The 23,897-nt window shown below is 46.9% G+C and overlaps 2 protein-coding genes across 3 annotated transcripts in view; one reads left to right on the forward strand and one right to left on the reverse strand.

Annotated features, from left to right (window-relative positions):
- LOC130390660 (uncharacterized protein C1orf159-like) lies at nt 1-12,356 on the forward strand. Of its 2 annotated transcripts, XM_056600853.1 has the most exons (9): nt 1-207; nt 443-522; nt 611-695; nt 1,002-1,076; nt 1,177-1,233; nt 1,557-1,691; nt 1,827-1,855; nt 1,969-1,993; nt 3,446-3,588. In XM_056600853.1, the coding sequence occupies exons 2-9, from the start codon at nt 451-453 to the stop codon at nt 3,541-3,543; spliced, it is 576 nt and encodes a 191-aa protein (XP_056456828.1). In that variant the 5' UTR covers nt 1-207; nt 443-450; the 3' UTR covers nt 3,544-3,588. The 2 variants fall into 2 exon arrangements, with proteins under 2 accessions (XP_056456828.1, XP_056456750.1); XM_056600775.1 differs by lacking the exons at nt 1-207; nt 443-522; nt 611-695; ... (4 more) ...; nt 1,969-1,993; nt 3,446-3,588 and adding exons at nt 5,854-5,999; nt 6,642-9,911; nt 10,012-10,128; nt 10,266-12,356.
- The window catches only part of rereb (arginine-glutamic acid dipeptide (RE) repeats b), a 32,659-nt gene continuing 18,066 nt past the window's right edge, over nt 9,305-23,897 (reverse strand). Inside the window, exons 11-18 of the mRNA XM_056600486.1 lie at nt 22,843-22,953; nt 19,513-20,174; nt 18,748-19,410; nt 17,195-17,399; nt 15,983-16,793; nt 15,098-15,235; nt 14,825-15,005; nt 9,305-12,537 (exon numbers count right to left, since the gene is read on the reverse strand). Coding sequence (XP_056456461.1) covers nt 12,504-12,537; nt 14,825-15,005; nt 15,098-15,235; nt 15,983-16,793; nt 17,195-17,399; nt 18,748-19,410; nt 19,513-20,174; nt 22,843-22,953 — 2,805 coding nt within the window. The 3' untranslated portion in view covers nt 9,305-12,503. The remainder of the gene's footprint in view (nt 12,538-14,824; nt 15,006-15,097; nt 15,236-15,982; nt 16,794-17,194; nt 17,400-18,747; nt 19,411-19,512; nt 20,175-22,842; nt 22,954-23,897) is intronic.

Genomic DNA, 23,897 nt, shown 5'->3' on the forward strand with positions numbered 1-23,897 from the left:
TTGCCATATCCAACGTCATTTGACGCGTTTTACTTTGAAGCCCTTAACGAGAGTGCGTTGGTTTGAGAAGCACAGGTGGTCCCGCTTTTACTTTGAAACCCTGAGCGGAAGTGCTTTGGTTTGCTGAGCTGCGGATAAGTTTTCCTGCTTCTTGTGGTCATGGTTATGCGTCCTGATGCTAAGCTTTCAACTGTCACTCGTCTTGAGGTATGTATCTGGAAACATGACTCATAGGGTACGTTTTATTTCCACATTAAGTGTTCATGTTAATCTACATCGTGATAGAAAGCTCGCTCTGAATGAGGAACTCTTCTCCTTCCCACTGCAGCCATCATGTACATGATGACAGGTGTTTCAGGAGGCTAGCCTAGCGATTGTTTCCCAATGTGGCGATGTCAATCCTCAGACCTTCTGCTGATTTGATTCTGTTTGGTATTTAAAGGTTTGATTATGGCCCTGACGTCGCTTTTGGTCTTAGCTGCAACTGCGATCCTTATCAAACCCGAGACACCTGTGACCAAGGTAAGGCATGTCAATGGGATGAAGGCCCAGACTGTTGGAGTTGCTTAAGAAGTGTTCATTTTAGGTTGCTTTTCGTTTGTTTGTGTAGGCTCTTCATCCGAATACACTCCAGTGCTGTGGTGAGAAACAGAGAGCTAACACTTCATGTTCAAACGACACCCTCTGTGAACCAGGTAAGGCTGATTTCGCAACCTCATTTTCATGGTTTCAGTTTCAACACAATTGTTGTTGTGACCTGGATGAATGAATGATTGAACGACGTTGCCAACAACACTGAGATTTCATTTGATCAAAATGGCTTATGTCCTAGATCTCATGACCAACCTTCATCAATAGGTTGTCATACTAAGTTGCTACTACACATTGTTTGTGTTTTTGTCAGACTAATACTGTATTACCTTTATGCAAAATTACTATCGAAATGACTTATCTAAGTTATGCCTTTGCACCTATATAAGGATGCTACCTGCGTTTCCTAGAGAACACCAATACAGTTTGCATCTATTGTGACCCATCCGCCGTGGATCTGGAGAACTCAACAGCATGCAGCTACAGTAAGGAGCAAACATTTGCAGCAATGTATATGTTTAAACAGATAAGAAAAGACGGAGACATTTCAATTCCGTTTTCATTTTTTTTCGTGTGCACCTGCAGACTACACTGAGGAAAGAAAAAATCGGACCACCGTTACAACCGTCATTCCCAAGATTGGTGAGAACTTGCACATTATGGTTCAGTGAATATTTTCATTCCATGCATATTTTATGGGCTGATATATTGGATAGCTTTTGTCAGTTATCATGAATCATGTAGGCACTAAAATAGTTTCATGATGCAAATATTGTGGAAAATAAAATAAGTAGATCAAACACGTCTTATGTAGAGTATTGCACTTGCAGTAATTGTATTATTATGTTATTGCAATAATAGTTATGGTTAAAAAGACCTATACATTGTAAATGTAATGGTTGTACATGTTAGAAGTTCGAGTAGTTGGTGAGATCATCACGCTGGTCCTTCCTCCGTGTGAGCAGGTGGGCCGGGCGTGGCCGCCTCTCTGCTCCTAGGGACTCTGCTCATCAGTCTGTTTCTGATCCTGTCTGTCGCCTCCTTCTTCTACCTCAAACGCTCCCACCGCCTGCCCAACATCTTCTACCGCCAAAACAAGGGTGAGCAGTGGGCTGCTGTTGAGCCTGTGAGACAAAACAATGCTATACCCGTCAGCCTCCTCTGTGCTCCTGGAGTTTCTGTTGTGGACATTTTGAATGTTGAAGTCATTGCTTTCTTTGTTTTGTGATTTTCAGCTCTCAGCATATTCCAGCCAAGTGAGACCGTAAGTCAGTTCTCTGATAGTTCATCAAATTTCCATAGTGCTTTTCCCCAATTGGTTTTACATATGAATGAAATTCAATTGACATACGACTACTTTCAATGTGTTTTCCCTAGGCTGTCATGATACCATCCTCATCAGGTATGTGTTGCTTAATGTTTTATTATATGAGACATGTTTAATCCAAATCAATCAATCCAACAATCTGGTTACAATTAGGAGATGAGCAGATGATATTAAAATAAATTGAAATATTTTAAAATATAGGTTATGCATGGTGGTAAAGATGATAAACTTGACTGTGGCTAAAATATGTTATCTCTATGTTTTATGGAGCTGTGCTTCTGTGATGGTGCATGAAGGAAAGGCCGCTTAAGTCCAGAACTAAGTTTCAAAAAGCTATTTTTGATTTTGCAAGTTTAAAGTATTTACAGAGGTCTCATGGATGGCTGTAGAAATAGAAAAAGTAAATATCTTGAAGCCCGGCCCGACTTTGAATCAAATATATTGATTGATTTACCGGCACATTAAGGGTTATTTATTATTATTATGAGCCTGAGCCCAATTTCAACCCAAATTTTTGAATACATATGTAACTTTGTACACATTTGTTACTAGGCCTTCTCTGCTAAATATATATGTATGGGATAATGTATAGAACGCCGTCATTATCGGGACAATAAGCCCCGACAGGGCGAACAGTACACCGACGCGCAGCGAAGGTGTCTTGCTTCGCCCTGAAGGGGCCTATTTTTGAAAATGACCGGCGACATTCTTTACATTATCCCGCTTATTACACGGCTACTTGTCAAAACGAAAAAATAACTTCACATGGTGTGTTTTTTGACCATTTATTCGTTATCAGCATTCGTAGTGTTGATCAGCAGAGAAATAATTTGTCCGCAAAGACGGTGACGTCGCTTAGCAACTGAAGACGCTGGGGTACTACCCATGCAAGTGAACGGAGCATTCCACGGCATTGAGAAGACCCGTGTAATAAAGGCCTATAATATTTCTGTTTATGGCATAGATTTCTCCTCAGATTAGGCCAATAAACCAATGATAAAAATAAAAATGCTCGATCAAAGCCCCGGCCCGACCCAGCCCGAGGATATTGGTGGGAAATATCAGCCCGCGGGTCGGCTCGGGCTCGGGCAGAGAATCTAAACTCTATTACAGATTAACATCTCTGCTAAATCTACCATATAAATGCTGTGCCAAAATGTATTGTTGAATCGAGCAATGGAGGAGCAATTGAGGACGACGGAAACAACAAAGACAAAAACTGTGGAACAGAATAAAGGTTTCCCAGTGTAAGATCCCTTAATGGATCCACTCATTGAGTGGTGTGCAGCTAGGGTTAGTGGAACAGAATAAAGGTTTCCCAGTGTAAGATCCCTTAATGGATCCACTCATTGAGGGGTGTGCAGCTAGGGTAAATGGAACAGAATAAAGGTTTCCCAGTGTAAGATCCCTTAACGGATACACTCGTTGAGTGGTGTGCAGCTAACCTGTACAGGTCCGATGGTTCTTTTTGTTTTTGATTTACGTCTTCCGGTGTCACATTCAATCTCTTTCCTTTTGTGGTCCAAGTGAGGAAACAGCGGTATGTGAGGAGGGAGAGGCCCTCCGTCACCTCCCCCTCAGAAGTGATCCCCCCCACCGCCACCTCCAGGGTCTACAGCATGTAGCCGCGGCCCCCCAGCCATGACCCCCCCTCACCGCCACCTCCAGGGTCTACAGCATGTAGCCGCGGCCCCCCCCCCCCAGCCATGACCCCCCCCCCTCACCGCCACCTCCAGGGTCTACAGCATGTAGCCGCGGGCCCCCCCCCCCCCAGCCATGACCCCCCCTCACCGCCATCTCCAGGGTCTACAGCATGTAGCCGCGGCCCCCCAGCCGGCGCTGGTAAGGAAGACAGTCTCAGGATTTTAGCTTTATATGATGGAAGAATGTGTTGAGTAAATGACTGGTGAAAGGTACGGGCGTGTCACTGTGAGGGCGCTTCATTAGTCTCTAATAAACCATGTGCACACTCTCCTGGCGAGGCAGGTGTTTAATGATGCTGGGGTTCAACGCTGAATACACAGGCGGGTTATTCCTCTCATCAGCCAAGTATCCCCCCTATGATAATACTACGATAATACTACTGACCCTGCACAAAGTGACTGTTATGAGTGCATTCTCCTGATGATGCCAAAGGCTTTAGCTAAGTTGCCTGGGCTCTGCCATTGGACGGTGTGTCGCTGTTCAATTTGAAAACATTTTGCCGTTTTAAGCTGGATGTAATCATGTGGCAACAGCTCTTGTGTTGTCAAATAACAATTTAAACAAATTGTGAATGGGAACGCTTCTTTTCTTTGATTCTTTATTTCGTTTTTATTCTTATTCTTTTATTCTTTCAAGGACTGTTTGCACTATATTTATTGGGGCCAAAGTAACCAGGAAGAAGAGTGGTTTGGGGTTTACTCTGAGGTTTGCGTCCAAGTTCAGTGTTTTTGATCGTCACCTCAATGTTATCTTTTCTGTCTTGTTTTTCTTTGAGTTTATTTTGGGGGGTGTATTTGGGGTGTTATGAAATACCGTCTTACATATATATATATATGCACTTTGAAACACTTAACAAGGATGAATGTATTATAATCTTTTGATTCCATTCAAAACAAGTTGAACCAAGGTTGTAGTTGAGTATCTGAAAAACCACACTGATTGCATATCAGAACACGCATAATCTGTTTTTTTGTAGTTTACATAATGCCTTTTAAATTTGGGGGCGGTTCAATTTGAATTTTGTGAAACGAATCAAAAAAGTATCTAAACTCAGAATAAATATAAAATCTAAATGCACCTTAATAGCATGTTGATAGTGTATGTTGAACTTCCACGTTTACCATTTCCAGAACAATAACATACTCTCGGTGTGGCAACATTTTGGGAAGGTATGAATCACATTCATATGAAATCATTGAAAAGATAATCTGTGGAAGACTTTTGTAAATGTACTTGCGTCCATTCCTTCAGTGTCTCGCTGAATTCCTTTATTTCTGCGTCCACGTGTTGAACCCAAAGTGTGAAGCGGTGTCTGGGAGGGCCTGGTTCTCTGAGGCTGAGGCAGGGCTACTGGGCTCGGTGTCTCTGTAGATAGGAAGTCATTTATGCAGAAACCGCTCACTGTTTTTTGTTAATATTGGCCAAACATTGTTTTAGGATCTTACGCTCTGCGTTTATTACTGTGCCATTGTGTCTCACATCAGGAAGGGTCACAAACGTTTTAATCTCAGCTGTAATGAATGTGTGCTCGTTTGAATCTATGGTGGCCTTTACCTTATATCGTAAGGCTGGTGGCTGGACTGTAAATGTTTGAAGCGACATCTTGACATCCAAAAGTTTTTAATATGAAGAAGTGAGGCCATATCCCAAGGCAGTGATTGTAAAATATGTTTTATTTGCTTAGCCATTCATGAATGCAAAATCGTTTTTTACAGATAAGTATTTGAAACGATGTAGATGAGAGTCCTAGTTGAAACTTATTTAGCTTGTTATGAAGACGCTATGTACCTTTTACAACAATAAAACACTTTTCGCATAGTTGTGGTTTGTTTTATACACATGAGTTTACCAGCTGAACATTGTGAGTTAAATAAGTTTAGTGTTATTGATTTCTAATGAACACCAAATAGTGAATTGTGCTGCAAAACAATTAATATGAAAGGAAACAATGAGTCTAAGAAAACGTAATGTCTACAGGTTCATGTATACGTATTAGGGCTAATCTTTATAATTAGTTGGTAACTTCAAACACATTTATTATTTTTACCTTGTGTAAACAAGTTACTGTAAGGTAATATATTGAGAAAGATTGTTTCAATTTGAGAATCGCAGACGATTCATTCAAAATCCCATAGATTCAAATAACTGCCCTATATTATTGATCTCAACTCTTAGCAGTTCTATTCTGGGAGGGAGACTGAAATATCACACCTTCAGTAAGGGAAGGACATGAAGGCCGCTGCATGTGCTGCCACATACTGCTCTATTTTTACCCGCTCAAAGGCACCAGTATGACCCACGGACAGACACAGGACAATGTGATTGTCGGGACACGGCAGAAAAAGTTTGATCACAAGGATTTCTCTGTGTGCATCAGGTAGGTTTACCCTTTATCGACATACAGTGATAATATACTGTTTCAACAAAACATTCACCAGTGTCTTCTTTAAAAACTATTGTTCCAACTATAGTCTGATAAATACGATTTATGTTAATTATGCATTTAGTACTGCAATGGTCACTTACCACGATTTATTAGCAATGTTGTAAAAGTGACCATTTGAAAAATGTTTCATGGTGGCATATAATATAGTATGGGTGAGTGAGTTTGCTATATTGGAGGAGTCAGTTTGCAGCAGTTTGTTTACCTCAGAGACCCTATAGTTGGTTAGCTGTGTCACATTTACCAGACTACGGTTGAAAGAATAGTACATTTTTTGGGACGTATAAATTCCTGGTGCTGTGACATTGACTGATGTTATCCGAACTTTAGTTTACGATTGAAATCCCAGCAGAATTTCACCTAAATTGTTGATACTGACAGTGTTAGTATCAACACACAGCACCGATACAACGGCGTGAAAACTTAACATATGGATAGAATAAGAACCTATATAATCGATCTTAAATCAATCTTCTTCCTGTGAGACAATACCATTGGCTCATCATTGATACAGGATTTACTGTAACCTTGGAGGAGGTCCTAAGCCTTGTTCCTTTGTGTTTCCCGCTCTTGCAGTTGCAGCACTATGTTAAGGTGTGCAAATGGACGACCTTGATCACAGTATCAGCATAGTGGAATACGAGTGGATGAGCTTTTATGATGAGTGTGAAGAATGTTGCCTGCTATTGCCCTCCAAAGCAGACGTTGACAACTCCAGCCTGAGTGATTCAGAAGAGTCCTGGAGTCAGGAACATTCAGAACAATGTGATGCCCTGCAAACCACTGCTGCCAGAACAGGGCCAGAATTAGTCCACCTCGCACTGGAGCATGGCCCTTGCTTTGCAGAGTTTTCACAGGTTAACCAGAAGCACACAGACGGAGAAGGAGAGGATCAGACTGCGGTCTGGGAAGAGAAGGGATCAGATAAAGGATCTCTTCATACCCGCCTTAATCTTGTAGAGACACCGCAGTGTTCCGAAGAAGATGTTCTCTCCACCATGGAAGCACAAAAAGAGAATGAGGAGATATTGAAGATGGTTAATTATGGCATTGCAACAAATGAAACACTCTCACAACGAAGCGACCCTAATGATAGCCAATGTTCTACTGACGATGGAGCCCATGAAACGCTTTCAGACCTACAGAGAATTCTGCTAAGTGACACGGTCTGCGCCACAACTACACAGGAAGTCCAGCGACTTCCCAGACATAAAGCCGACCGTGATATGAACGACAGGCTGATACAATGTGCACACAATGCAGAGAAAACACTTTGCGGGAAAGACAGAAGCTTCTTGATTACGAAAGAGAAGGAGCGTTGGTTTGTGACGGTGAATGTCAGCCCTTTGCGAAGAAAAAGACGAAAGAAAAAGAAAGCTAGTAGAACCTTTCCCCCGTGCGGCGGTATGCAGAAGCCCACACCTGAACGCAGGTCAGAGGTCAAGATGAATCAATCAGAGGTGGAGAGCGGCAACGACTCGGGGCCTTGTGAAACGTCACAACCACACCAAGGAGCATCTGCTGCAGAGTCATCCGATGGGATTCAGATACCAGTTCTCACAGATACAAAACCAATCCATGAGGACTCTTCTCTTTCAGACTCTGAATTGTGTTCTTTTAAACCTTCCACACTGGAAACATGTCCATTATCTGAGGCAGCTCCGCAGTCAGTGACCCTCCCAAACTCCACGTTATCCAAGTTAGCATTTAAAGGTCAAGATATTACAGTGCTGGACGTTGTGAAGTCTGAGGATTTTGAAAATGGTCAAGGATTATGCTTGGCAAATATTTGCAATTCCAGACATCAAACCGCCATGTTGCCTAACGCAGTTATCTTGAAAAGTGCAAGTAGATTACAATACTGTCAATCATTTGAAAGTATTGAGTCTATGGAATTCAAAAGTGCCGAAGACTTCAGCTCAAGCAACAGCTCTGATTGTGAAAGTTATGCTTCAGCACCTGACACACCAGAGGATACTTGGCCTATATTCAAAGACCATCGCTCTGAAAATAAACCAGAGGACCTGGAACAACGGTCCCGCCGCCGCAAACTATTGCTGTCCACACCATGTGACCTGTTGGAGTTAAGTGAGATGGAAAATGTTCCACACACAGATGACGTGCAGTTTCCTGATGAGACACTGCATGTGCATTCTGCTAAACATTTGTCACATGACATTGAATACCTGCAGGACCCTATGCCCTTGCAAAGCCATGGCTGTAAAACTGAGGCCAATGGGGAATGTATGGAGGCATATACTGAGCCTGCTTTGGCATGTCTACCTGTTGAACAAAGTGATAGTTTAACACTAGAGAACAACTCTGCTGATAAAACAGTCCATTTAACGTCTCAACCTTCAGACTCTAAGCAAGTGGAACTGTGTAGCATGACAACAGATCAACCTCAATCTCCTTCCGTTTGTGATCCGACAGCTGGCTCTGTGCCGGACAGCCAAGAAACATATGCTGAATCACTTGGCCCTTGTCGGCCTGTATTCGCCATGTCTGCCTTTTGGGATGAGATGGAAAAACTGACAATTAGAGACATTTTACAGCTGAGAGAATCAGGGGAACTACCCAGCAGAAAAGCACTTACAATTCATGACACAGCAAGGCCCCATGATGATGACCGGGACATGAAGACAGACACCGGTCCTCTGTGGTCGGATACCCCTCTGGTAGATCCGTCAGACATCGCAGACTCTGACTACTTTACCAATCCCGATGACTCTCAGCCAGATCGCTCGAGTTGCGATGTTTCCGTATTCTCTGATCTGGATGAGGAGTACTGTCAGCTACTGGGTGGCGGGCAAGAAACGGGCACTGACCTTCTGGACCCTAACCTTCACACGCAAAGCCCAGCTGTCTCTCCTCCCACACGGGACTCCACAAAGAACACACCGCCGGCTAATGAAGGCACGCGGGAAGAGGGAAGTTTGGATGTTCCACACTCCCTTAACTGTTTTTCAGCTGGTCAAACTGCACATGAGAGTGGTATTCAAAAAAGCAAAAGCATGCATAACATCCAAACTCTCTACAGTACTCACAAGGGCACGCCCTTCGAACCGATCCTTGAGAATGGAGATGAGCGATCACCCTGTATAAAGGATCCTTCCCTGCAGATGATCCCTGTCATAATGGTGAACAACGTTCTCGTCGATGGAACCTTCTCAACTATGCTGTCGAACCCTGACATTCTGGACGAGGATTACAGAATATCACTCCCGGAAGTTTTGGGGTATTTCTATGAGAACAAGACAGAGGATGACTTTGGGACTGTCAGTAACTATGATGACCAATCACTGTCTTCTCTTTGCGACGGCATCACCAGCTCCAGATATGGGTCTAAGGACGGACTCCTGTCCATCCAAGCTTCCCAATGGAGAGAGGAAAAACCAATCCCCATCTTCACATGCTCCGGCCACTCCCTTAGAGCGCTCACATTCCCAGAGGCAGACTACCTCATACGTTCAACAGAGATTCACGTTGACCCGGACATGGAGAGCCACGGCCTGCCAATCTGGGCTGTACCTCACGCCCCCTGTCCGGGCGTCTATCCCGTCCTCTCGTCTGCAGCCGCGGACGAAGCTCTATTCAACAACAGATGTTGGTCCAGCTGGTTCATCAGAAATATACGCCTCCCAGACAGCGGCAGCAGCTGGAGCCTTAGGTCTTGGCCTTGGGTGTTCCCGATCGGAGCCCACTGGACCCCCTTCAGGGACGCCAATGCAGTCCACACACTAACCCCTCAGAGAGGGTTTGCCTCTTTCCCCAACCACTTGGTCAGAAAGCTGGCAGCCGACCAGCAAATGTTGAAACTCATGCCGACATCGGTGTCATTATCAGGTTGGTGAATAAGGTTAAAGGCAATATCAATCAATTGAATCTTCCACATTTGAATGAAAGCAATATACAGATGTTGTACTAATCATGTGTCTGTTTTCAGATAAAGACGGCCTCTTCTCCACCCTGAAGCAGTCAGACATGTGCTTGTTGTGCATTGCAGTGGCGTCGTGGGTCCTGAGGTCCACTGACCCGCACGCAGCAGACTCTTGGAAAGCAGGTTTGAACAAAACTGCTCTAACAAAAATGTATTCGTATTTCAAATGTAATCGATTTCAAGATTTTTAAATGGTTGATATTTGTAACAGCTAAAATGATTAAATAACCTGATTTTGACTTTCTCCGATAACCATTTAGCCTTGCTGGCAAATGTGAGCGCAATATCAGCGATCCAGTACCTCCGACACTATGTTCTGAGGAGACCTGCTAAGGACGGTCAGTGACAGAACCACAACGCACATCTCCCCTGGGTCCAACAACACAACGCTTCCATGCAATACGACTGATCACCGATCAGACCTTTTTATCTGTTTAACAGTCCAATCAATTCCAATTCTTGGAATTGATATGGACCATTGCTAGTAAATATGTCAGTCAAGGGTAATATCATGTGCCTGATATTTTAACACACAATATGGGCACTTTGTATTTGCTCAGTAAGTACAAATGCATAGACAGTTAAGCTTAGTTTGTTAAATGTTAGGCTGGTTCATGAGAATGTTGTCAAAGGGTATAAGGTAGGTCTTGTAGGGTTTTTGATTAAGCCTGTGTGCGCAATTTAGTTGGTAAATGCAGAATGTTGCCGTGTTCAGATTTGTCAAATAATGTTTTGTTGAATAAACCTTAAATGGTCAAAGCTCTCCATTTCTTAATATGATTGTCAACAGTTAGTTTGTAGAAGGCCTGATGTCTATGCGTTAACATGATGCCTATAGTTAAAACGGTATACATTTCCTGGTTAATTAGAAATACAACCACAGACAAGAATTCGTCATTGCAGAATTATTTATTGAAATAATTGTGCAATATTTTTGTTTCTTATTTCACATAAATATTGAATTTTGAAACAGGGAACAGGGTTTTTAAAATGTATGTTAAGATCACGTGGGTCTCGTCTCTCACCGCTTTGTTAAAAAAAACATCGGAATATGTTGTTTTAATGTCACTCTGCAACAGTGACACAGATCATAGCTTATAATTTACAATCATTTTATTTTATAACACTAAACTGTGTACAGCAAATGTTTTTTTATGTGCCAAATTTAGGGGCAAGAGTTCACACTTACAGTAAGATCAATAATACTTAATATAGAATATTAAACCTATATCAATAATGCTTGGTAATATAGACTATTACACATGTAGTATTTACAGTCTCAAAGAGACTAAAAGCTTAGGTTACACTGTGAAAGATACCTTGAAATATAAATGTTTTTAATTTAGACAAATATTTAGCAGTTTTAGAATAAATCCATGTAGTATAGTTTTCCAAGTCTAATGACACAACATTGTAACTTGCTACTCTAGTTTCGGAATTGTGAAGACAGTCATGCTAGGTTGTTAGGCCAATCATTCAAACACTGATTTAAAATTTAAATTTACACAAGACCATTTAAAAATGAAAGAACAGCTCATACTACTACCAATGTTCATCAGCTGGGTCAATAGCATCCTTGCTAGCCTAGGGCATCATTAGCAATTCTATCATACTGCACACATCAAAGTTTGATGTGTGCGATATGCTGGTTACCCTAATACCGCACATGTCTGCTGAACAAGTAAAATAACAATAAATTAGGAGATTATGGCAGTATAAAGTCTTAACACTACTGTCTATTAGTAAGAAAATCTCAAGCAAACCTCTTGACAATCCCATTAAGTGCTGGAACAAGGAATACACATATAGACACACAAGGATTCTTATTTTCAATATATTAAAACAAAGGGACCCACACACTCTTTAAAAAATGTACAGTCTCTGAAAAGTATACTGGATTCTGTTAGGGTAGAGGCTGAGCGCCAACTAGATACTGGATTCTGTTAGGGTGGAGGCTGAGCGCCAACTAGATACTGGATTCTGTTAGGGTGGAGGCTGACACCATCTGGATACTGGATTCTGTTAGGGTGGAGTCTGGTCCATCTGGATACTGGATTCTGTTAGGGTGGAGTCTGGTCCATCTGGATACTGGATCTGTTAGGGTGGAGTCTGGTCCATCTGGATACTGGATCTGTTAGGGTGGAGTCTGGTCCATCTGGATAATGGATTATGTTTGGGTGCTCCCTGGCCCGTCTGTATACTTGATTATTTTAGGGTGGAGTCTAGTTAATCTGTATACTGGATCTGTTAGGGTGGAGTCTAGTTAATCTGTATACTGGATCTGTTAGGGTTGAGTCTAGTTAATCTGTATACTGGATCTGTTAGGGTGGAGTCTAGTTGATCTGTATACTGGATCTGTTAGGGTGGAGTCTAGTTGATCTGTACTGGATCCGTTAGTGTGGAGTCTAGTTGATCTGTATACTGAATTCTGTTAGGGTGGAGGCTGACACCATCTGTATACTGGATTCTGTTCAGATGGTGTCTGGCCCACCTTGGCCTCAGGATGGCTTGTCTCCTTCCTTCTTCAAACGGCTGCAAGAGGGGAGACAGACCCAAACAGACCCATGAGGATTGAGATAACCAGACAGTGAGAGTGTAATACAACATGTTTATTAATGTAAGAGTACCATGTAAGGTAAATACAGGACTCTCTGTGCTGTTCAGGGGGCCGACCAAATGAGAACCTATACATGCTAACTAAATCTGCGCCTCTGGTTGGTAAGAGTGTACGATACGGTACGGATCGTTAGAAAGCAGGCGGGTGTGGGGGGTAGCACAGCGTTTGGCCTGCAGGTGGGGCATGGGTCATGTTTGGAGCTCACCGGATCTGCCGGGTTGATTGGGTCTGATTGCGGGCACCTGCTCGCAATCAGACCTGCCAGGGAGTGTGTATTAGGCTACCTTGACACGATGAAGGTCTGAACAGAAGACGCAAAAGTGGTGTCGCGTCTTCACTTTTTATTCCGCGTTTAGACAAGCTTTTTCGGGAGGAAATCTGCATGCATACGGTGACACAAAAGTGTGTGGAATTCGATTGGGTATGCATTTGCATGCCAGGCGGCTAGGTGGTGGTGTGATACACTATCACACAACACCGCCATGTCTGAGCGCATGCGTAGAATCTTCCTTCTTCTCTTATCCGTGCCGCAAAAACCAAAAAGATGCTTCTCTGTTCAGTAATACTATCTGTACATATCCTGTACATTTCGTGGAAAGACTCCTGTACGGTTGTTAGAGCTGCCAGAGCAGCTTGAAGATCCGAGGCATGGAAATAATCTGACATGTTTGTTTATTTCCTTGTACTGGCACATGTATGTGACGTAAACGCGTACGCGACGTGAGCAGATCTGAGCAGTGTTTTGCGTCTTAGCAGTGTAGACGGACACGCTACGGCGGAGCGTATTCAACTTTTCCACTCTGGAGGGTGGTTTCAGATCTATGCGTTTTCATGCCCCAAAAACCCCGTCACCGTCTAAACGAAAGGCACTTCCGATAAAATATTTTGTCGTTTTTACCCGCAAGCGTCCTCGTGTAAACGGGGCCTTAATGTGCCTGCTTTTGTCTTGCAGGAGGAGGGAAGGCCAGTGTGAGCGAGAGCTTGTGCAAGGACAATCACACAGCTACCGCTGTGGCATGCTCAGATGATTTAATGGCACACTAGATTAAAACCGCCTTTTTTGCCAAGAACAACCCTGACTCTGTCCGCTCTGTACCAGGAACCTTTACAGCGGGAAAACGCATCACTACGTCAGAGTTGGATCCAGTGGTGCGCACCAGAACCACCAATGGAGAGCTGAAGGCGTGGGGGTTTACACGCAGACAAAGCACTAGGGGTGTCAACAATAATCGATTCGGCGATGCATCGCAATGCGGGGCATGCACGATTCAGCATCGATGCAGCAACGTACCATAATCGATTATGTCGCTGTTCATTTTTGGGCCTCGAGTGGACAATAGAGTTGTGAAGTACATGCTAAGCGGCGGCGCTAGCAACAACAACAACACTAGCCTGATTTCCACCAGGGACGAAAGCGTCACCGCTGCTGATCACTGCCACCCTAATCAATGAAACCATTTCCACCGGCTCAGCAGCGTCCCAGAAAACCGTTGCTGAACCGCGTCAATTTCAACAGAGCAGATCGAGCCGGGCAGGAAGTGAAAAAATAAAAGCCATAGAGCATCCGGTCAATTTTCAAAATAAAACACAATACTCAGCTCATGTAGCCTATAACAACTTCACATCAACATAACGTCATGACCGGTGGCACCAGGTCAGCAGTCAATCAATCAAAGGGTCTCAGAGGGTCGGCAACATGGACGACGAGAGACTGATTCTCGAAGTGGAGCAACATAAAATAATTTATGAAACATATCATCCTTTTTATAAGGACAATGTTAGAAAGGACAAAGTCTGGCATTTAATTGCAGTAGGTTAGGGAGTGGAAGGTGAAAAAATTAGCCTTATTGTGTGCAGTAGAATTTTTATGCATCGCAATGCATCGTAGAATCGAATTGAATCGAATCGTTACCTGGTGAACCGTTATCGAATCGTGAGGGCAGTGCCAATGCACACCCCTACAAAGCACGCTGACATAGTTACGCGAAATGCAAAGCAGACCAACACAGCTCTAATTTGAAATAACACCTGGTCAAACACAAAACACATTTAACTGCCGAGGTACGAACAAATGTTTGACAGGCTAACTTATATAGTCCAGATATCGGTACTGGCGCCGTTACCGGTGCAAATGCAAACGCAGACCAAAGCTACTAACCATCTGTCAGTCAAACGCTCTGCCCAGCGGTGCTGGACACCCACCTGTAGTAGTCCTCCTGGCCGGGCAGCGGGCCGCCGCCGTGCAGGTGGTGGTGCCCATGCAGCCACTGCTGCTCCAGGGCCATGCGCTGCAGCTCCGCTGACTGGGCGTGCATCGCCTGCAGCTGGTGGGCGGCCGACATCTGGGGCATCTGGCCCTGCATCTCCCGCGGATACGCAACGCCTGGAGCGAGACAAGACGCACACCTCACACTTAGCCTGGAGGGAGGGGACTGGGGGAGGAACAGGAGCGCTCTGCTGGGTGGGAGGTCTCACCGAACAGCGGGTGCCGCAGCATGTCATGGTCGTGGGGGAGGTCGTTGAGTAAGGGGTTGGGGACGGGCCCGTTTGGGAACGGGAAGCGGGCCAAGCGGGGCCCGGTTGCCATGGGGTCCAGAGTGTGTGGAGAAGAGCCTGAAGGTCAAAGGTCACAAACATGAGACCCGAAAATGAAAAGATGCGCTGCATTGCCTCATACCTCAGTTCATGATCACTTCCATCACTTAGGGCTAGCCCCATACGTCATTTACAGTTTTGAATAACTTTTTAAAGGTTTGCCAAATGAAAGAAAAGATAAACTCCTCATTCTCTGCCTGACAACTGTGCATGCTGAGACCATCCACACGTTTTCTCTGCTTCTAGAAAGAACGGCTAAACGCTTTTCCTTTTCATTTCTAGTGTTATTTGAATTAAACAAAAAGCTTGGGTAGGACTGCTGTGTGGACGTCAGTGGCTGTCGGATCCAATGATCCATCTCATTCTGACAGCATGCCTACTTCCACTTATTAAAAAGCTAACAAACATTGTGCATGTTGATCCATTGCCACGGCAGTAGTAGTGGTTATCAGTCTGAATATTTGACCTACCATCAATATTAGGATCAGCATTTTCTATTTTCTTACTTTTTTTAATTATAAAACGGATTGGGTTCTGGTCCTTGACAACGTACACCACTGACTGCATAACCATTCAGTTTAAGTTTTAATGCGCCGCTTATTATACTGTCTAAAGGGACTATATTGCCTTAGGAAAAATGATGATTACTTTTCCATTATATACACACTATGTAGCTATGTGTATTTATTGAAACCTTCCTCAGTAAGCGCTCAGTGGTGGTTTAATACCCAACAGCGCCCCCGGGTGGTGCTTTAAGAGGCCCACCTTGGTTGAGGGGGTCCTGCTGGTGCAGGTGGAGGTGTGAGTGGATGTGGGAGTGCTGGTGGTGGTGCGGCGTCACGTTGAGCATCTGCAGCCGGGCGGCCGGGTCGCTGGCCACCGACGCCATCCTCTCGGCGTGCAGCCGTTCGGCCGTCAGCCGCTCTGCGTAGCTCAGCTCCGGCCGCAGCTGCTGGTTGGCCATCATCATGCGCTCGCGCTCCAGGTGGTTCAGCCCCGGGTGGAACTGGGCGAAGTGGTGCGGCGGGCCGGCCATGTGCGGCAGCACAAGAGCGCCGTGCCGGGCGAAGTGCTCCATTGGGTTGGCCGAGGGGTGCATGGCCTCCAGCTCCGGGGGCTTCATCTCGTAGCCGGGCTTCATGCGCTCCCGGAGCTCCCGCTCCCGCAGGTTGCGCAGCTCGCGCTCGCGGAGGCCCGGGTCATTGCCGTACAGGCCGGGCATGTGGTAGGCCAGCAGAGGCTCCCCGGGGCTCAGGGACATGAAGAAGGGGTGGTTGCGGTTGGTTGGCGACATGACGTGGGGGCGCGCGTACTCGCTGAGCGTGCGCAGGGCGGGCGTGTCCGGCCCGATGTAGGGGGGCACGGCCGCCACCGTGGTGGGCGGCTGCTCGAAGGAGGAGCGCATGTGGCCGTGGGCGGACATCTGGGCCGACATCTGAGCCGACATCTGAGCCGACATCTGGGCGGACATCTGGGCGGACATCTGGGCGGACATCTGGGCGGACATCTGGGCGGACATCTGGGCTGACATCTGGGCATCGCTCATGCGACTGTCTTGGGATGAGCTGGAGACTCTCTGGGGGGGAAAGGGGGGACGGTCATCAATCTACAGTGACATGTGGGCATTTACATTGAGGGCATACAGCAGACGCTTTTAACCAGAGCGAGTTACAACCATTAATGCACTCATTCACACTCCGACGGCGGAGTCAACCACGCAGGGCGACAGCAAGCTTGTCGGGTTAGGTTTAGGTGTCTCGCTCAGGGACACCATGACACTCAGCTAGGAGGAGCCGGGGATCGTACCAGCAAGGTTACGTCATCCCACTCCACCTCCTGAGCTATATATCTATATAATATCCTTACACGTAATAAGCGTGATCACACTACATGCCTGTTCCGTCATTTAAACATTTACATTTACAAGCGTCCCCAATGAAGTACCAGAAAAAACAGAAAAGTGAAACCTTAACTCACCACATTTTTGTCTGCCTCCCTCTCTCGCTCTCTCTCCCGGTCCTTCTCCCTCTCCCGCTCCTGGCGAGCGCCGAGCTCCGCCTCTCTCCTGGACTTCTCCATCGTCTCCTCCCTCTTCTTGGCCAGCTTTGAGGCGGCCAGCGGTGTGAAGAACAGGTCTGTTCTGGAGCAGGAGTTGCAGCCCCGGTCCCAGTGTTTGATAAACCTGGATGAGAGAACACATGTTAGAAGAGTTAAGGTCTGCGTTGTTCCTGCTCCATTCCATGTACCCCTGGTGATTTGCCCTATCCACACATACAGTGACGTTCATAGGCCTACTGACGCCGGACTGAGCAGGCCAAGAGACGGCCCAGCAGAGTCTAACAGTCCCCAGAACCCGCTGAGTGACAGGAACTCCCTTATTTCAGGGCCTGTCCAGTTTTTCTAGAAAAATGGAATTTGTTTTGCAAACAAAATAAGCTGTATTGATAGTCATCGGATAGGCCGGAAAGCACCGTTGCGTTAATGTAAACCGTTGTGGATTCTCTCTGTCCTCAGCAGAGTCTTATGATTGGTTCTCTTGCTCCCCATGAACTCTCCCAGTCATGTTTCTGCTTTCACCCAACGACAACACAGGTGTTCCGCAAGTGATCAGGAAATGTTACAAAGTCTTGAGCGGGGCAAATTGCCTGTGCAGATTTCCGACGATTTTAACATCGATCCCTGTTCCTATACATAATTCAGCCCAGGCAGGAAATCTCCTGGAACTTTCAACGGCCTGCATGTGTCACAGAGGCTTTAGTAACCATTTAAATAAGTCATGCTTCCTCTTGTTGTCTTAACAATCAATACATTTTATAAAAGATTAAATATTGCATCATCAATGTTAATATACATAGAAAAAAGGACCTGGATCTAAGAGGGATGCAGTTTGTCACTCTTTGTTATTACACAGCTCTTCTTAATGCTGTAGAATGCTTAGTTCACTCGAATGGGCCTTCCCAATGTTTGGCAGTAATTCTTTTTTGCATAATTGCAAAGCATAATTGACCGCTTTCAAGGAAAGTGATTTTTTTTGCCTCCGATTGACGCCTTTCCAATCACTCCAACCACTTCAAGTGGTCCGTTAACTTATCAACCCCAGCGTATTCGTTTGCTAAGCGACGTCAACATCTCTGTTGAAATAGTTCTCTACTGTTCCAACACTACGAATGGTAACAAATAAATTGTCATTTCTTTAGATTTGGCAAAGCAAGACCCCTCCGCTTGGAGTCGGAGTCCGGTCTGCGTTCTATACATTACCCTGACAGTGGATACGGTACCTGGCAGACTGGCGGTCTGCGTTCTATACATTACCCTGACAGTGGATACGGTACCTGGCGGTCTGCGTTCTATACATTGTCCTGACATGGTGGATACGGTACCTGGCGGTCTGCGTTCTATACATTGCCCTGACATGGTGGATACGGTACCTGGCGGTCTGCGTTCTATACATTACCCTGACAGTGGATAGGGTACCTGGCAGACTGGCTGTCTGCGTTCTATACATTACCCTGACATGGTGGATATGGTACCTGGCAGACTGGCTGGCGTGGCTGGCGATGTTGACGACCGTGGGCTCTGGCGAGGGACTGCTGGCCGGAGGAGGCGGGCTTTCCGCTTCTTCTAGCTCATCCATTGGCTCCTCCTTGATGTGAATATGTGCCCTGTGTGGGCTGCTGGTCGGGGCGCAGGGCCTCAGAGAGTGAGGAGGTAAGGATGGGTTGAGGCTGGGGGCGGGGCCCATCTTGTGGCTGGAGGTAGGGCCTGTATTGTGGCTGGGGGCAGGGCCTATTTTGTGGTTGGGGGCAGGGACTATGTTTGGGATGGAGGCGGGGCCTATATTGGGGCTCGCAGCAGGGCCCGTGTTGTTACTGTTGGCGGGGCCCATGTTGTGGCTGGGGGCGGGGCCGACGTTGTGGCTGGGGGCGGGGCCAACGTTGTGGCTGGGGCCAACGTTGTGGCTGGGGGCGGGGCCTACGTTGTGGCCAGGGGCGGGGCCTACGTTGTGGCCGGGGGGGGGGCCTACGTTGTGGCCGGGGGCGGGGTCTACGTTGTGGCCGGGGGAGGGGCCTACGTTGTGGCCGGGGGCGGGGCCTACGTTGTGGCCAGGGGCGGGGCCTACGTTGTGGCTGGGGGCGGGGCCTACGTTGTGGCTGGGGGCGGGGCCTACGTTGTGGCTGGGGCCTACGTTGTGGCTGGGGGCGGGGCCTACGTTGTGGCTGGGGGCGGGGCTTACGTTGTGGCTGGGGGCGGGGCCTACTTTGTGGCTGGGGGCGGGGCCTATGTTGTGGCTGGACTGTGCCATGGCGGAGAGTGTTTGGGGGTGGGGGTTGGGCAGATGAGACGAATGGGCGCGGGGGTGGTTCTGAAGGTGGGGGAGAGCAGCCAGCTGGGCGGCTGGGATGCTCTGCATGAGCTGCAGGGGGGGAGGGGGGGCCCCGGGGGCATGCTGGTTAGGCAGGGCGTTGAGGGGCTTGAGGGCCGGGGGCGGGGGCAGGTTGGTGGGCATCTGGGTGAAATGCGTCGCCGACAGGTGGGGCGACTGTCTGAGCGAGGGCGGGATGGGGGTGGTTGGGGGAGGCTTGGCCTGGGGTACGGAGGGAGGGGCCTTCGGGACCAGGGGCTCCCTGGAGAAGTGGGGCGGGGCTTGGCGCGGGGGGCCGTGAGGCGGCGCCTGGGCCACAGGGAGCGGGCCCGGGGCGGGTGGAGCGTGGAGGGGGTCCGGAGCGCCGTGGGGGGGCTGGTGAGCGAGGACATGCGGGGCGGCGGTCTGCGGGCCGCTGGGCTGCGGGGAGGAGTCCGAGTCGCTCTCATTGCCAGGCTGCGGGCTGGGGATGCTGGGGGAGGAGCTGCGGTTGTCCTGGTCGATGTCTTTGGTGTCACTGCCGTCCTCGTTGGCACTGCGGCTGTCGGAGCTCTCCTCCTCCACCTCACCCTCCGACCGAGACACCAGCGCCTCCTGCAGGAGCATAGGGCGCGCACTGAGCTGGGCCTGAAGATTACATTCAAGGGCTGACGTCATGAGCCAGGCCCATCATAGTGATGGATAAGCTGATCTGACCCAGTCCACTGGGTTGTACTAGACACGCCCCCTAGTGATGTCACAAGGGCACGGGGAACGGCCGATTACAGCGTTTCCCCCAGAAAATGTCTTCGTCAAGGTGGTCTAGGAGCGGGGGGTCTCATGGCCCTGCAGGGTTCGTGAGGGTTTCAGTTGATGCCGCCGGTTCAATTCCATTCAAAAAGCTTTATGGCATGACCATTGTTGTAAACAGTAGTACCAATGCATTATTTATCTTTATTCTTTATACCTGATGGAAGTATGTTTTCTTTCCCTACAAGTTTTCTACTTTGTTTTTGCATAATAATCTATAGAAGTAGTAAAGGTGGGGCCCTATTTTTTCAAGGCCTTAATCATACAGTGCTGGAGGAAACACTGGATTTTCAAAACGGCTTGTAATGGCTCATCACACTCAAACCTGGTGGCATGATATCACCCCTTTAAGGGGTGGGTACATTGAGCTCAACTTTGGGCACCTGCAGATACCGTGTACTGGTATGAATATGTTGAATAGTTAATGGAATTTACCACAATAATGGTTTTGAATGACACGTAAGAGTTTGTATTTCATTTCTCATTTAATGCACTGATTATTATACCGGTTATTATTATATGGTGAATTAATGGTGAATTAATCTGAGCTCACCACGTGTTGATATGTGTACAATACGACAACTGAATAATAAGCATAGAGAAAGGCAGCAGTCCTCGCCTGGTAACGCAACAGTTTTACAGAAACGGCACGGTTTGAGAAGTGTCCAAAAACCATGCATGAACACGGACACGTTGGCTGCCCTTTTAGAAGATAACATCTACACCAGCCATACAGAACTGTACGGCTGGTGTAGTTAGAGTTAGTTAAAGCATAAAGGTCCCATGGCATGCTACATTATGGATGCTTTAATATAGATATTAGTGGGCCCCACCCACAGCATTTGAATACGTTCCCGAAATTCTGCCGTGGTGCAGAATTACAGCCACTACGAGCCAGTCGCACATTGAGCTTTCCCCAAATGCGCCGTTTCTTTGTCAGTAGCTTTAATGCAAATGACGAGGAGAGAGGCGGGTCAAGGAAGAGGGTGGGGGTGTGGCCCTGAGCAGCTTTTGGCCACGGTCCCATGCGCTCTGTTTACAGTGGATATATCGCAATGGCGAGGCGCACACAGCCTTTGGCCGTGTTCTGTAAGTATTCTAGACAACTCCGGGTGCTCCGGCGGGGGTCTTTGAGCTCTGTATCTAAATAATATCACATTATACGTAGATATCAGAACCATTTAATATATATTATCACGGCCAAAAGCTGTGTGCGCCTACAGACGATATTATGAATCTCAAACGACTGCATCGGGTTCTCCAACGTCTCTGGTTCTTCCACGCCCACATCAATCTGAAGTAGACTGAACCGCCCGCTGCCCGCTGCCCGCTGCCGGGCGGTGGTGCTTCGCGGTGGTGGTGCCTCACGGCAGTGGGCAGTGGGGCTCCGGCGGGAGACAATCAAGGGCAACAATCCCTTTCTCCTCCATGTCGCAGTGCATGTACTTCAGGGAGTCAAAGCCAAAGTTCCTTTCCCCCAATTATTTCTCAACCATGGCAGAGATAATCCCGACTACAGTCTCGTTGGGGAAATACCAGAGACGTCAAAGAACCGACGTGTTATGTGCCATGAAACCAACAGCAGAACGGTTATCAAAAATAAGAAAGAAGTGTACAACACAGGGTTTACTTTCCCGTTAATGACCGGCGTTCTATGCAATATCCCTTACATTTTCCACTGCTTCGGGTTTGCCTTTGTAGGCGCGGGCGAATCCGCTGTCAGTGCGTGTGCATGTATGATATGCGGGTTTATCCAATAAGTGGTAGTGTACCCGCGCACCATTGGCATGTATGCACGCTTGTCTGTGTGTGTGTGTGTGTGTGTGTGAATGAGAATGACAGGGAGAAAGAGTGCTACGCGGAGATTAATGAACGGAACGATATTTAGATTTAAAAATCGCTAAAAAGGAAGAAAAAGCAGAATCAATTTGTTGATTCTGTGGCGCTGCGCCACACATTGGTCTATGTATGGGAAACACTGCCATTATTAAAGTGCATAGAGTTATGAGCAATCAGACCATCCATATCATAAATAGAAGCAGTATGATCATATAAAGTAAAGTGTATTGTTGAAGGGCATTAATAAAGTGCATAGATGTCAGAGGTAGTCTGATAGTCCATAGTCCATGTTCAAAAGGAGAGGGGGGCGGGGCAGGGCAGAGGCAGTGGCGGGGCCTTTGTGTTGAGTAGTGTTACGGTGCTATGAAAGAAGCAATTTCTGAGCCTGCTGGTTGGACCCCTGAGGCTCCTGTAACGTCGCCCCGATGGTAGTACAGAGAACAGTACGTGACTGGGGTGTGTGTGGTCCTTGATGATGTTGTAAGCACGCCGCAGACACCGTGAGTGATGAAGGTCAGCGATGACAGGGAGTGTTGTGCCAATAATTTTTTGAGCAGTTTTCACCACTCGCTGTAGGGCTTTCCTTTCAGCCATGTATATGTAGATGTATATATATATATATATAACTTCTTACCTGGGTCTTGGGCTTTTTGGCTGTCATTTTGCTGAGCTCATCAGTCTCCTGGGCCACCACCTCCCTTGCTCGCTTGGTGGTCTTTGGTAACAGAACCTCTTCTTTGAGCTTCTGACCGGCGACATGAGGAGGAAACGATCTCAGTTACAAGGAGATGCAAATCCCTACTTACATTATTTAACATTACATCACATAGGGAATTGGGGCGCGATATCTATCTGCTGACCAGCAACACACACCATTCACCGCTAAGAAATTAGAATACGTTTGCTTTTCAGAATGGATGAATGTTTGTGGAGCGAAAAAGGATCAACAATGTCTTTTTTTATTTTTCCTTCATATTTTCCCGACGTTGGTTTTTCGATACGTTTCCGAGGGTACATTCAAAAAGTTAAAGGAACACTCCACCCACTTGCATTAAGCTTTGCATTGTTAGAAACCAAGTCATACTTTTGAATGGTCATGCAACACTATCTAATTTTCCCCTGAGACGGGAGAAATACGTATTTACCTCTTACACTTCTTTCTGGCAATGACGCAAAAATCGTAATTTTACGTCATTGCCAGAAGGAAATACAATAGGGGGGATTTCTATTGAGACTACAAGCACTAGTCACACCCTTTCAAATCCGCCCATAGGGGGTGAGACCTAATGCAATAACAGACCTATCACAGATCTGTGCCAGTGCGTTAGAAAACATGGCCGAAGGTACTGAATATGCAGACGGACACAATATGGAGGATTGGGATTTTGAAGAAGTTATGGTAGAAACAGACGTTTGTGGCTACCTTTATGAGCCACAATATAGCGACGAGCAGCTGAGGGCTATGGAGGAACAGGAGGCGGCTGAAGCTGCCGTCGCTACAGCCGAGGCAGACGACCTGCCTGCCGCAGACGAAGAGCCCACAATGGCTCGAGCTGGGGCGGATTGGTGGTGCCTGTGCTATCACTGTGCGCCAATGGACACAGAACAAGAGTCTGTCCGCTGCCGAGAATTCCAGCGGTGCCAATTTCTTCAGGACGAAATCACAGAATCGGAGGATGACACGGACGT

This window comes from Gadus chalcogrammus, chromosome 1, assembly GCF_026213295.1.
Source record: "Gadus chalcogrammus isolate NIFS_2021 chromosome 1, NIFS_Gcha_1.0, whole genome shotgun sequence".
Taxonomy (NCBI): domain Eukaryota; kingdom Metazoa; phylum Chordata; class Actinopteri; order Gadiformes; family Gadidae; genus Gadus; species Gadus chalcogrammus.